The sequence below is a fragment of the Anabas testudineus genome, chromosome 3 (genome assembly GCF_900324465.2).
Source record: "Anabas testudineus chromosome 3, fAnaTes1.2, whole genome shotgun sequence".
NCBI classification, from domain to species: domain Eukaryota; kingdom Metazoa; phylum Chordata; class Actinopteri; order Anabantiformes; family Anabantidae; genus Anabas; species Anabas testudineus.
In genome coordinates, this window is record NC_046612.1 from 14,647,352 (window position 1) to 14,659,877 (window position 12,526).

At 37.0% G+C, this 12,526-nt stretch overlaps 2 protein-coding genes across 2 annotated transcripts; both read right to left on the reverse strand.

The window, feature by feature from the left end:
• Window positions 1–205: 205 nt before the first annotated feature.
• calml4a (calmodulin-like 4a) lies at window positions 206–3,684 on the reverse strand. The gene is made up of 5 exons (XM_026378631.1): window positions 3,612–3,684; window positions 3,471–3,501; window positions 3,076–3,216; window positions 2,728–2,916; window positions 206–603 (listed from the first exon to the last, which is right to left on the reverse strand). The coding sequence occupies exons 1-5, from the start codon at window positions 3,612–3,614 to the stop codon at window positions 506–508; spliced, it is 462 nt and encodes a 153-aa protein (XP_026234416.1). The 5' UTR covers window positions 3,615–3,684; the 3' UTR covers window positions 206–505.
• Window positions 3,685–3,905: 221 nt separating this feature from the next.
• Window positions 3,906–11,809, reverse strand: cln6a (CLN6 transmembrane ER protein a). The gene is made up of 7 exons (XM_026379074.1): window positions 11,662–11,809; window positions 10,657–10,774; window positions 10,464–10,562; window positions 9,982–10,170; window positions 8,019–8,074; window positions 6,198–6,320; window positions 3,906–5,424 (listed from the first exon to the last, which is right to left on the reverse strand). Exons 1-7 carry the CDS (start codon window positions 11,715–11,717, stop codon window positions 5,157–5,159), a joined length of 909 nt encoding a protein of 302 aa, XP_026234859.1. The 5' UTR covers window positions 11,718–11,809; the 3' UTR covers window positions 3,906–5,156.
• Window positions 11,810–12,526: the final 717 nt, after the last annotated feature.

The following is a 12,526-nucleotide window of genomic DNA, read 5'->3' on the forward strand; positions in this document are numbered from 1 at the left end:
AATGTAGTGTTAACAAATGTGAAAGGCTGGCAATTATGCATGCAGGACTTGATAATGCAGAACAGCTGAAAGCATCAGAGGAAAAGAAAGAAAATATGGCTTAAATAAGGTTTTAATAAAACTTTTCAACACAAAATGTTCACCAAAGCTTTTATCACACAGGCTTATGAAGAGAATGCAGTTTAATACCAATCTGTGGAAAGCTGACACATGAAGAACAGGTGAAGGTGTTTTAAAATTTTAATCCAAACTACATGACAGACCATAATATACAGGACAAGTTACAATACAGTATAACAGCCGTTGTAGGTCCTGTGCATGCTAGTGTTTATGGACCTGACCAGATAATTCATAAAATAATATGTTCAGTCTTGATTCTTCCAGTACAGAACTGCCAGTGTCATAAAGATTAAATATAGTCTGTAATCTCTGCATGTATGTAAAGTCAGTTCCCATCATAAATGTTTCTGTTGTTTGAAGTTTTCTTTACCTTAAAAATAAACAATCAGTAATCAACAGGTGGCAGCGTCACCATCTGGGTGAACTCTTCATAGTTGATAATCCCATTTGACCTGACCTTTGCCTCTTTGAAGAGCTCATCCACTGGAAAAAAAACAACAGCCTTATAAGTGAACTTGACAGGACAGAGTGCTGCTTGAAAACTCATTTTTCCACAATCATTCAGATTCCAAAGTGAATGCAGTCAAACACAGTTTGACGTTAGTCTCCACTGGTCTTTGCCTGTGGGAGCTTTCGACTGTCTGACAACCTCTGCAAAGTGTAGAACTGGCAACGTCCATAACTTTGATGGTAAACCAATCTGTGTGTTTGCTTTTCCTGGAGTTGTCATTAAGTTAGATATTTTCAATGAATGACCAAACAGGAAAAACTCACTTTGCTCTATTTTAATGCTCCTCCATGTCTCTAATCTAGTGAATTTCATAATTTATTAACATAAACAAAAACCACTGATTTCAGAGTAGTGTCAGAATTGCTGTTGTTATTTTTAAACACAGTGGTTGTATATATATTTATATTTATATTTCAATGTACTTGTACTTACTTTTATTTTATGCTTCTTTATACTTCTACTTCACCAGGTTTAGAGAGAAACATTTTACTACACTACCTTGATGTGAGAGCTGTCAAAATTATGATTTGACCTAAAATTATATTATATTACAGAGTATGAATTATGAATTATTATAGATTGAACCATATATAATACATTAATTACAATTGGGCCAGCTACAACAGTAAATGCTAAGTAATGCACTAGACAGCATAATTGAACAATTTACAGTAACATACAGACAGATGACAAAGTAAAGGAAAGAAAAACTAAATACATTGTCTAAATACACAAGTTGTTAGGCCCTTTACACTGCGTCTACAAGTCTCTGGACTCTACTGGAAGGGATGAACACCGTTCATCTAAATATGCCCCACACTTTGGTCCAAAATCTCCCATGTAGGTGTCCAACTGGTTTGCAATCTGGCGACCACAAAGGCCAAAGTAAATAATTGACATCATTTTCATTCAATGACCCCTAATGTTCTACGTGTAAAGAGACCACTCCTAACAGGTTATCAATGTTTCATTACAGCATAAAGCTGATCACTCAGAACAACTTTGCATTGATTTGCAGTGACCCTTCCCTCAAGAGAACAAGTAAAGCCAAAGCCTACCAGCAAAATGATCTCCCACAGAATAACAGAGTCCCCAGATGCCCTCACTACAGAGGTCGAACATATAGTCCTGTACTGTTCTCTCGGTGTACGGCACACATGCACTCTCCCACTCCATTTGACAAATCACTTTTTTTTCCTACATCTCATCAGACCACTGCTGTCTGTGGATTTTCCATCACTGAATTCTCAAATGGCCTTCATCTTTGTAATGAAGGGGTTGATGCAGCCTGACCATAATATCTCTGTCTATACATGTAGAATGACCAGAAGAATTTTCTCAGACTGATCACGTCCTGCATCGACCTGCTCCTCAACACCTCCTCAAATTCTCCCTATGTGCACACCACCCAGGAAATATGTAACAAATATGTATGCACTTTCTTGACAAATCTTAGATAAGAAAATCTTTATTACTCCTAAATCTGTACTGACGATAGAGCCAGCAGATGGTATACTTACTGTAGCTTATTATATAGCTCAGATATTCAACATAGTCCGTACTGCAGCATTTTAAAGAAGAAATTTAATCTGTCTACAGAAAAATACATCCCAAGATACTGCTTAGTACAGTGCAGCAGCAACTGAGACAAGCATTTAGTTCCTGACAAGAAGCAGGCAGCGGGGTTAAATTTATGAGTAAATGGAGGAGAAAGCACAGAGAGGTGAGGTCAGATCGGCAGAGGACCAAAGTATGCAGGTATGTTGACATTTATTATTTCCTATTGCTGTCAAAAAATAGTAGATCACAGAATTGTTATTCATTTATTCGCCTGTACTTCGTGCTGGAAAAAAGGGTTTTTTGAGGTGGTCACTTATTGAGTGAACAGTGCAGGACCCAGATGGTTCAGTAGATGCTGGTATTAACATCTTAAAATACAGCACGTCATTCTCAGTCTCATTTAAAATCCAGTGTTACAGAGCAAAATATGTACAGACTGTACTGTAACTGAACCACACTGAATATCTGAGTGCTCACTTTGAAAAAGCAGTTCGTACATGACAGGTTTTCAGCTTGAGGTTGAACATTTCTGTTACCTTCTTTGTCTGTGAGTTTCTCTCCCAACTTGGTGAGCTTGGCTCGAAGCTCAGACGCCTGGATGTATCCTTTCTTCTGCTTGTCTGTCATTCTCAAGGCCTCCAGGATTTCTGTCTTAGGGTCCTCCTGTTGCATCTGTCGGTGCATCATTGTCAGGAATGTGGAAAAGTCCAGGTCACCTGTCTTTTCTAAACACGATATAGCAGATATCACCACAGTTAGTCATGCATCATGTTGTGAAATAATACAAGAGTTTACTCCTAGGTAAAAGAAGGAAAGTAAAGAGAAACTCTCTCAGTTCCTGCAAACTTCCCAAACCACAATTTGATCTGAACGCTGTACTTCACCGATTTTGTGAACTTGCAGATGTCTTTCAATTTCTCCGAACGTGGGGCTTGTACCCAGACAGCGCATTACTGTGATCAGGTCTTTGGCATCAATCTTGCCCTTTCTCTTCTTATCATACAAGGAGAAACACTCCTTGAGCTCTGCAAGAGAAGTGGAAAAGTATAGAAGTACTTTAGTACAATTTATTGTATTGTATTATAACTTTGCCAGTAGTTTATCCCTCGCACAACATCAGCTTAACTTGAAAATACACTGCCAGTAAATTCACTGGAACTTATAAGACGAGACAGACTTTGATCCTCATCTTTATTTCTTTTCTACCAAAAAAAGAGATTTCAAACAGAGAAAAATGTATGGATGGGAAACGATATGCAAAGCCGTAAAAAACTCTTACCATTGATTTGAACTGGGGTGAAGAATTTCGCCTGTAAGGTGATAACAGTTCATATCACACAGCAGGTAGGTTCACAACAATTGCTGTTAGATAAGAGAATATAAGTAAAAAGGCTGAAAGAAAAACATTTCTAGCTCTTACCATTTGTGCAGTTGTGTTGTTTCTTTCCAGGAAGGAGAGTTTTATGAAGCCTGCGTCACCTGTCCCTCCACCTCTGTTTAAAGTCCACCTTAGTAATTTAATATGTGTTGCTGTGGAAACACAGATACCAGATACACAGCGCTGCATTGCCCTTTTTCTTTCCACCCCCCCTCCAATAAAAGGTCCAATTATCAGTCACGCACTATATGATACTACAGTGTAATATAGTAACCTTGAATAGCAGAATTTTCAAACTCAAAATCATCCAATCATGTTATAAGATGTTTATTTAAAACACGTTAAAAACACGTCAAATCAGAAAGTAAAAGGTCCATTCAAACTATTTTATTCATATAAACATGTGTAAAATTGAACCAGTACCTCAACAGTAACTTTACATTAGGAACAAAAAGCATAACATGAATGTCGAGCATGTAAAACACGAGCAAAGAAAGACCTTTGACCTTTATCATGTTAAAAGCATCTGTACAATAGACCTCTTTTCATTGTGAACAGTGTAATACCGAACATGCACTACACATTAAATAAAAAAATGCAGTACAGGACATTATGTAGGACTGAGGTGTGATTCTGTATCATAACCACATATTATACAAAAATACAGTTCACAGCACTTGAATCACTGACAACCACAAATTTTATAATATTCTGTCAAAGTGTGAAACATTTATTACCTGAGAGAATTCAACATGTTCTTTTATTCTTACGTTTTAGCACATTTAGTATTCTGTTTTTAAATCCTGCTTCAAAACACATCTTGTTCACGTATTGTTGTTTAATCATGTTCTCATCAGAAGTTGGTACTTTTTTAAAACTCTTGCCTTTTTTTAATCTTTTAGCTTTGTATTATTACACATCATTTGGCTGTTTTATCCTTTTGCAGAACTTAAATTGATTAAAATCTCTGTTTTCTTTGGCATTTTCAAACTGTGCCTGTATCTTTATATTATTTGAGTCTTGTTGAAATTTAAATTGCTTCATATAAACACATAATAATAGGTGCTATGTAATAATATTAATACATTTGTTTTACCACACTAGTGTGCTTATTCAGTCAGAAATGACTGCAAAGCAATCATCTTTTCTAAAAATCTCACTGGATTCAGTCCTCAATTGATTGGATTCTTTAACGACATTAGACAAGGCACAAATTTTCTTATTTTTTAGTGAATGTACACTGAGAGGTGGGAGCAGTACCTCCATTAATTCCTGCCATTAATTTAGATTTATGAGCAGTGAAGAGGCTCCATTACAATTTTCCTGCTAAACTGTTGTATATAACATGATAGGACTCATGTAACAAGATCAAATCAGTTTTTAAACCTGATCACGGAACACTGTGATTGTCAATACACAGAACCTTGGGTTTCACAATCAAGTGACGACCTTCATCACAGTCTTGTTGAAAAAAGAATAAAAGATGCTTGCATCAGTTCAGACAAATGTAAGTGCCTTCTGATGTAAAGGTATTCAGGAATACCTTTTCTTCCAACACAGAGGAACAAAGATTTAAACACGTGTGAGTCAGTGGTTCTTGATATGTAAGGTGTAGTAGGACCAGGGTTCTGGTACATAAATGAGCCCAGGGTACTTGCTGCGTAGCACTGGGTCATTCCACAGATATATCACCCAGAGAGCCACCAGGAGCAAAGCAACACTGAAACTACAGAACAGGAACAGGCCATTACTGTCTGGGCTGAGGCCTTTATGGTACTGATGTATCACCATGACAACCATAGCAAGGAAGGTGAGGAGGAAAAGCTCGGTGATTTGTCCTTCGGTGACCAGGTACCTTTAGGGCATGAAAGAAAAGCATCAGATGTCAGGAACTGACAGAGAAACACCAACTTCTAATTAATGACACATTACAAATTACACAAGCACCATGCTGCTCTGTACTGTCGAAGTCCTTAATCTCCTCTATTTGAATATGTGAACACGCTGAAGATGGAAATATCAGAATCGGTTCTTCCTCCCTGCAAAGAAGCCATCTGATGTCCCTCATATTTGCATAATACAATATAAAATATCCTCAAACATTAAAATAGTGTTGGCAAACATAGTAACTTAAATTGGTTTTGTCAAACTTTCATTTTTGCCTTTATGTAAGTGGGCAAACTGCTTTTATATTGGTTCACGCCTAACATTACACTGTTTATTGTCAATCTTGTGACAAAAGAAGTAAAGGCATTCATACCTCTTTTTATGGGAATAGGAGTCATTGTTAGTCAGACAGAAAATCATTTCTAGCTTATTCTGATCCTCCTAAAGTAGTTCATGTTAATTGTTAAAACAGCAATAATATTTGAAAGTTTTAAGCCTTTGAGGAGTTTTATAGGATCATTTCTAATCCCTTCATCGTGTAATGAAATACTGTTTTATCTATATTGTATAAAAACTTCTATCTTTGATGACCATCAGGTTTCACTGCTACGTTTCTATATTGTTCAGGCTACTGCAAAGGTTGACGCATTGACACTAAACATTTTTTCCCCTTTAACAAAATATTTATGCAACATATTCATGGACAACACAGGTATTAAAAGATGTAAGAAGAAGACTGACCAATAATAGAGGGCGCTGGGGCCCAACAACAGCCAACCAGAGATGGGAATTTTCTTCTGCCCTTCAGCCTCAGTGAAGCAGCCGGAGAAGTAGATGAACAGAATGATAAAGAAAGGAATATACCTAAAATAAAGTTAGAGGCACACTCTTAAATTATAGTTTGGACACTAAGATTCAAATGTTTTATCAAGTATATAACAAAAGGACAAAATGTAAAGAGAAATAGCATAGTTTTTAATCTGCAAAATTCAATCATGGTTTTTAGGTCTCATCTCGAGGTTAGTTTAACAATCTTTAAAATCTAGACATATCAGACAGAGTAACAGCTGAGTTGAAAACATTTAAGAAACCCTCAGGAAAATCTTTTTTACACTGCAGATCAGTCATGAAATGTGCTGGCCAGAAAAACTGCTGAACTACTGAACTAATATCGGCATTTCAAAATAAAGTAATGGCAACTAACTACTAAATATTAATAAAAATAGTTCTAAAAATGTTTCAAACATATGTGTGTGTGTATATATATATATATATATATATATATATATATATATATATATATATATATATACACACTGTAGCTTCCTTTGTGTCAATAACTTTTTTTTAACAAGAGCTAGACAGATAAATCAGCTTTATCTTAGGAACAAGCTGTGGTACGGAAATGCCAAAGATACAGAATGTTTAAGGTCATTTAGATCACTAGATCTCATGGTTTTTCCACCACAGAGGAGTGATATGTTTGTTTTTCTTCTGCTGAATACACACTATGTTGGTGATGCTGCATAAAAGAAAAAATAACTTTATGTGTTTGTTTCTGTTTTGTTGTATGTCAACTAAGTAACTATTGACTATCTTATGAAACTTTGGTTTCAAAAATCCAGTATCATCAAACTCCTCAGTTTCAGTATCCATGTTCTGCAAGACTATTAGCAAAGCTCCTGAAGCCAAAGAAAATGAAGGAGGTATTCCTCGAATGACCCATCACGGTCACCCATTAAGGTGATATAATGTGATTGACTGTGTTTAAGTCTAATTGAGTTTTTAAATATTGTTTTTTTGACATTGTTGCCTCAATTGTTCACATAACTGTCGACACAGAAGACGGAGGGGGAAATAGTGCTGTAGCATGCAACCAACCAAGTTCCCCACAGTATCATAATGGGAATGCTTCATCGAATGTGCTTTTAATGGATTTCATCAGAATTGAATTTTCGATGGCATTTCAGTGCACTGTATCACTGCTGTACTAGAAAAGAGAAACCAAACCTACGTCAGGCTGATCACACATTGAATCCTGTCAGTGAAGACATAATGCTGGGGCGTTCTCCGACGACTGAGCCGTTTATCTGCCATAAAACTAAAGGCCTGGGCAAATAAAACGAGAGACAGATAGACCTCTTCCTCTTACTGCTTATAGGTCGTGCCGTACAAACCCCACAAATAAACTATTAGGCACAATTTCTGCTCATACATGTTGTTGTATTTGTTTTGAAATCAACACACTCAACTTAACACATCTTTTGTAAGCTGTGAGCACAGGTCCAAAAATGAGCTCAGTGTGCTCATCTGTTTTCTGTTTAGACTGTAAATAACCACAGATTCCAGAAACCCAGAAACTGGCTGCAGTTTAGCTCTTAAATCGATTCCCACTTTCATGTGTTTTCAAAAGACACAACACTCATTAGAACCAGATTTATCATTCAAAAAATCTTGGACTGGAAGAAGTAAACAAATGTAGGTTCACAGCAAACAATCTGATCCTGTATCATACCACCAGCTATTTTCCAGCACTGTGGAGTAAACACAAACACCACGTACCACATTAGGTGTCCCAGATGTTCATCATAATAATACAGCAGCTCAAAGGAGTCAATCTGTGAAGGAAAGATGGACAAAAAGACTGAATTATTACATGACTGGGTACCTACAGTATAAGAGCAGTAACTGGTGTGTTACAGTAGGACAGTCACTGCCTGATAGAACAGTGCCACCTACTGTTCACACACAAATTACTCTGCTCAAAGCCATTAAAAAATCTGATCTATAGCCAGGTGGAAATTTAAAAGGAAAAATTTCAATGAGAGCAGAGCATCACAAGACAAAATTAAAACAGGGGAATATCTTAATCCAAGACAAGAAGACACTTTGTGTTGATTTTCCCATTTAATCTGTCACCCATCTAAACACCAGACCTGTTTCACCCAGTTACAAGGGCTTGATTGAGTCAGATTTCAAGTCATGTCATCTGTGTTTTCCTCTATGCTTTTACAATTTATGTCTAAAGCATTTATTTTTTGAAAACCTATATGAAATAATTTTACATCTGCATCTTTCAGTGTAGGGAAAATGAGTGCTGATTTAAAACGTGCTCATAAAAAAAAAAGATAATAAATGTAATACACTTACACAACAGGATGCTTATTATTCCTTGACCTGACAAACTTAAATGAACAGACAGACAGATGTATGCTACATTCACCCAAAACTGAAAGCACGAACATTGCTATGCCTAGTGACGAACACACTAGACCCCTACTGTGAAGGTTCCTGTGGGTTTACTAACTTGATTACTGTCAACTTTTGACAGTAACCCGATTTCTGAAACATCATGGAGATCAGAACTTTCCAACCCTCTTTTAGTTTAGAAGGATTAAGAGAAGATATGCAGCGTGATATCTGCCAGAGAAACCTGATTTCTTTGTCTGGTACAGTGGAAGTCAGTTCCTGACAGGGCTTTTATGTGTGCGGTTGCATAACAAAGACACAGCAGGAGGAAGGCATCAGCAGTGTGGTGGGATTAAAAAAAAAAAAATTCTGGTAGCTGTGCATCCTTGAATAAAATAAATAAATAAAATATTTCATCTGAATAACACTGACCTGAAACTAAAGTACGTTTGAATTTCACATGCACAGTAACAAAGAAAATGTGCGCACTCTCCCCCTGCAGCATCTGCACTGTAACCGACCTGACCTGTCAGTTACAAAATGCTCTGAACAAAAATAACCCAAAACATCTCCTCCAGCATCAGCATCACATGTCCCTAAACATGTTCCTTACATAACGTTCACTTTTAAGACACTTAAACATCATCTTCTCTCCCAAAGGAAGGAAGAGAGGTAATGCGAAATCCGACTTTTAAATAACACTGTTAGGGTATTACTGTACATGTAAGCATGTTTTACAATATCTGGCTGTAATCTGAATTCTCCCATCCACCTGTTCACTGGTTGGAAAACAATAAAGAACTACAACAAGAGCTTTAGAGTTTCAGATGAAATTCAGCCATTGCTTAAAATTAAAACAACATGATAGTAGATTTGTTAACTGATTTGTTGTAATAGTCCTGCCTCACAAATCACATACACACAGCATAAGAAGCTGTTGGAAACCACATCACTGTCAAATGTATGATGCTTCAGTTGTAGTGTGGACAACAAAGGGTGGATGGGATAACCATGAAGGAGGAGAAGCTTCACTCCCACACAGCGGCGTAAAATCTTATGGACCAAACAAGTGTGACGATCTGGGTGTCATTTGTGTGTTGTGTTTAAAGTAAACAAGGAAAACTAATTTTTAACAGTCGCAGACCTGGAGCATCACAGCACGCAGCACAAACAGACTTTTGCTTTATGATTTCTTGACAGCTGGATGCTGATGGAGTCATAGAATCAGTATAGGAACATGCCCAACATGGTCATCAGATAAATACTAACGCAGAAGTTTGATATTTAAAGTGAAATCACAGTATGACCACCAAAAGTAGAGAAAATAGAGTCTTACCAGGGATTCAGGTTTAAGGTCTTTAATAATGGGGTTCTCTCTCACAGACAGGTGGAGCTGGTAGCCACTCAGGATGAGCCGGTGGTTGATGGAGTCTCCCACCAGGTGGATGCTGGCTCCCATGACAAAAGTAATGATGCAGAGGTAGACCGCAGAGCGAGGCAGCGCCCTGGGACTGCGTTCAATCAGCTGAAAGGAGCAGCATATTACATCTAGGAATTATCTGCTTTGTGTAAGTAAATCAAATTTTTAAAAAAAAGGAAAACATGACATACAGACATGAATACATGACATTTAACTGTAGATAAATTGGTTACTACTATGAAACAGAGGTAAACTCTATCAACGTAGGGTTTGTTCAGTCTGTATGTATTTAATCAGCCTGATGCAGAGAAATTAAAATTTTGTCTTTATTGTCTAATATTGAATATTTTTCACATTAGTCTCTAGTCACCAAAGAACTCTGCTGTTTTAGGATTTACCTTGAGCATTAGGAATGGTGTTATGACATTGTAGATCATGTGGAAATAGTCTCCAGCACTGGGTTTGTTCAGGGGAAACCACTCTAGGGGAAGGATGATCTAAGACATATAAAATGCAACTATTAGTATGAGTTGCTCCATGACATTGGGTGTAACCAACTGTTTTATAATTTTTCTGTCTGAGCCTCATTACCATAACAATAGGCCTTCCAAAGTCCAAAATCCAGTTCTGTAGAGTGAGGCAGAACCACAGATCCACATGGAAGTGTTGTCTTTTCTTCTGTGACACACTTTCTTTCAAAGCAGGAGTGCTGTCAACACAAGTTATAGTAACTATTAGTCACTGCAGTACAGCAGTAAGCAGTCGACACAGTATTTGAGCCATACATGATAGAAATACTGTACTGAAGTAAGAGTATATGATGTTTATTAGTGAAGTAAATTCTGGTTGAAACACATGGTTGCTTTTGCTGCTTATTTGTCTGTTGTTTTACTATTTTAAGCGCTAGGTCACTTCCTTCATCTGAAATGTGACAGTACTATGTTTAACAGTAATCATGTCTATGTAAAGATTGCATGTACACGTCTAATAAGTAGAGTATGTAAAGAAGAAAAAGAAGCAAAGAGAAATGAACATAATAACATGTATAACTGTCATACACATTTAAGTTAATGGTTGAATTACTGTATGTTAAATTGTGTGCATAATTTTAAAAATAAATAGAATAAGTAAAACTGTAGGATCCATTGTGAGATCTGCTGAAACACATTTTTCTGATAAAGCAACATGATTGAGGTGTGAGAATAAAGCACAGAAATTAAAAAGGTCTCCTTAATATGCTGAACTGCGAGCACTGAGCCCCTTCATAATAAGACCAGCTGTAAAACCTGGAAAGTAAATAGTCATAAAAACCTTGGCAGCATCACATCTAGTTATTTCAATCCCGTGAAACTGTCTTTGCAGTAAGTCCCCGTTTATTTATTAGACTGCAGCAGCCATTAACAAGACTCTCCAGCTCATACATTTACATCACACCAGAAGACACTTCAGCTCCTCCACTCGCACCAGTTCGCTTTCATTTGCGCATCCAAACGATAACTTGAGTGAAGCGTTACCTGCTGATCGTTTCTGAACACTTAATTTCTTTATATGCATCCATTACAGATACGAACGAAACGTTACCATTTGCAGACAAACCTATTTTGTGTCGTCCTGTTTAATGTGTTGCCTCGACGTTTTCGTACAGGCTGCATTTTGGGTTTCCTCGGACTGTCTCCGGGTTTTAATGAAAAGTTAACGGAATTCACCCGCAGCAGTTCACGAAACACCTGACTGACATTTTCACTTCCTGTTTGCCTCCGTGTTCCCGTACTTCCGCCTAATGGACCAATCAAACTGCACCATACGAGTGACGAGGCACAGTAAACCCTGAGCTGGGGTTTGTAGGCAATTCAAACTACAAAAAAGTTTATTTTTCCACTGCTTTATTATCACCATTATAATGTATGTAAGAAAATGTAATATTAAAGAGGCAGTGGACCCTAATTTATTTATTACATGATTTTTGTAGCCCGTTGTATGAGTATTGTTGATGCATGATAATCACGAGTGATAAAACTAAATTCATATTGTGACAACAACGTGTTTTTGTTGGTGTAATCTGTTTTTGTCGGTTTGGATTCAACTGTTTTGTTAAGCTGAATGATCTGAACCTCCCAGATGGTATGCCATCACATCATTTTCAAGATCTACCCACTATTATATATAAATGTTTTTATGCACATAAAAAAATATATGTAGTGCTTGCAGAGTTAGACAAAAACAGAAAAAATTTAACTGCAACATGAAGTCCCAAACGTCCAGCAGATGTCACCGTTGCAGAACAAATGCTGTATCTCAGGATGCTGCAGCACGACTTTCTGTTTAATTCTGAAAGAGGCAAATAAACATTCAATAAAATCTACAGAAAAGATGCAAGATGTGTTATTTAGTCACAAACACCGATAGATGACTGGCTATGTAGCCTACTCACTAAACCACAAATGTGAAACAATTATATTTC

Excerpts from the sequence above, each read along its gene's own strand:
- calml4a (XM_026378631.1), bottom strand. Across the intron at positions 3,217-3,470 it reads CACCCCAGTTCAAATCAATG|AGCTCAAGGAGTGTTTCTCC; the intron begins GTAAGAGTTTTT and ends CTTCTCTTGCAG. Across the intron at positions 2,917-3,075 it reads TCTGCAAGTTCACAAAATCG|AAAAGACAGGTGACCTGGAC; the intron begins GTGAAGTACAGC and ends TATCGTGTTTAG.
- cln6a (XM_026379074.1), bottom strand. The coding sequence starts at position 11,717 with ATGCAGCCTGTACGAAAACGTCGAGGCAACACATTAAACAGGACGACA. Across the intron at positions 8,075-9,981 it reads ACCTTAAACCTGAATCCCTG|ATTGACTCCTTTGAGCTGCT; the intron begins GTAAGACTCTAT and ends TTTCCTTCACAG. Across the intron at positions 6,321-8,018 it reads CATCTGGGACACCTAATGTG|GTATATTCCTTTCTTTATCA; the intron begins GTACGTGGTGTT and ends ACTTTATTTTAG.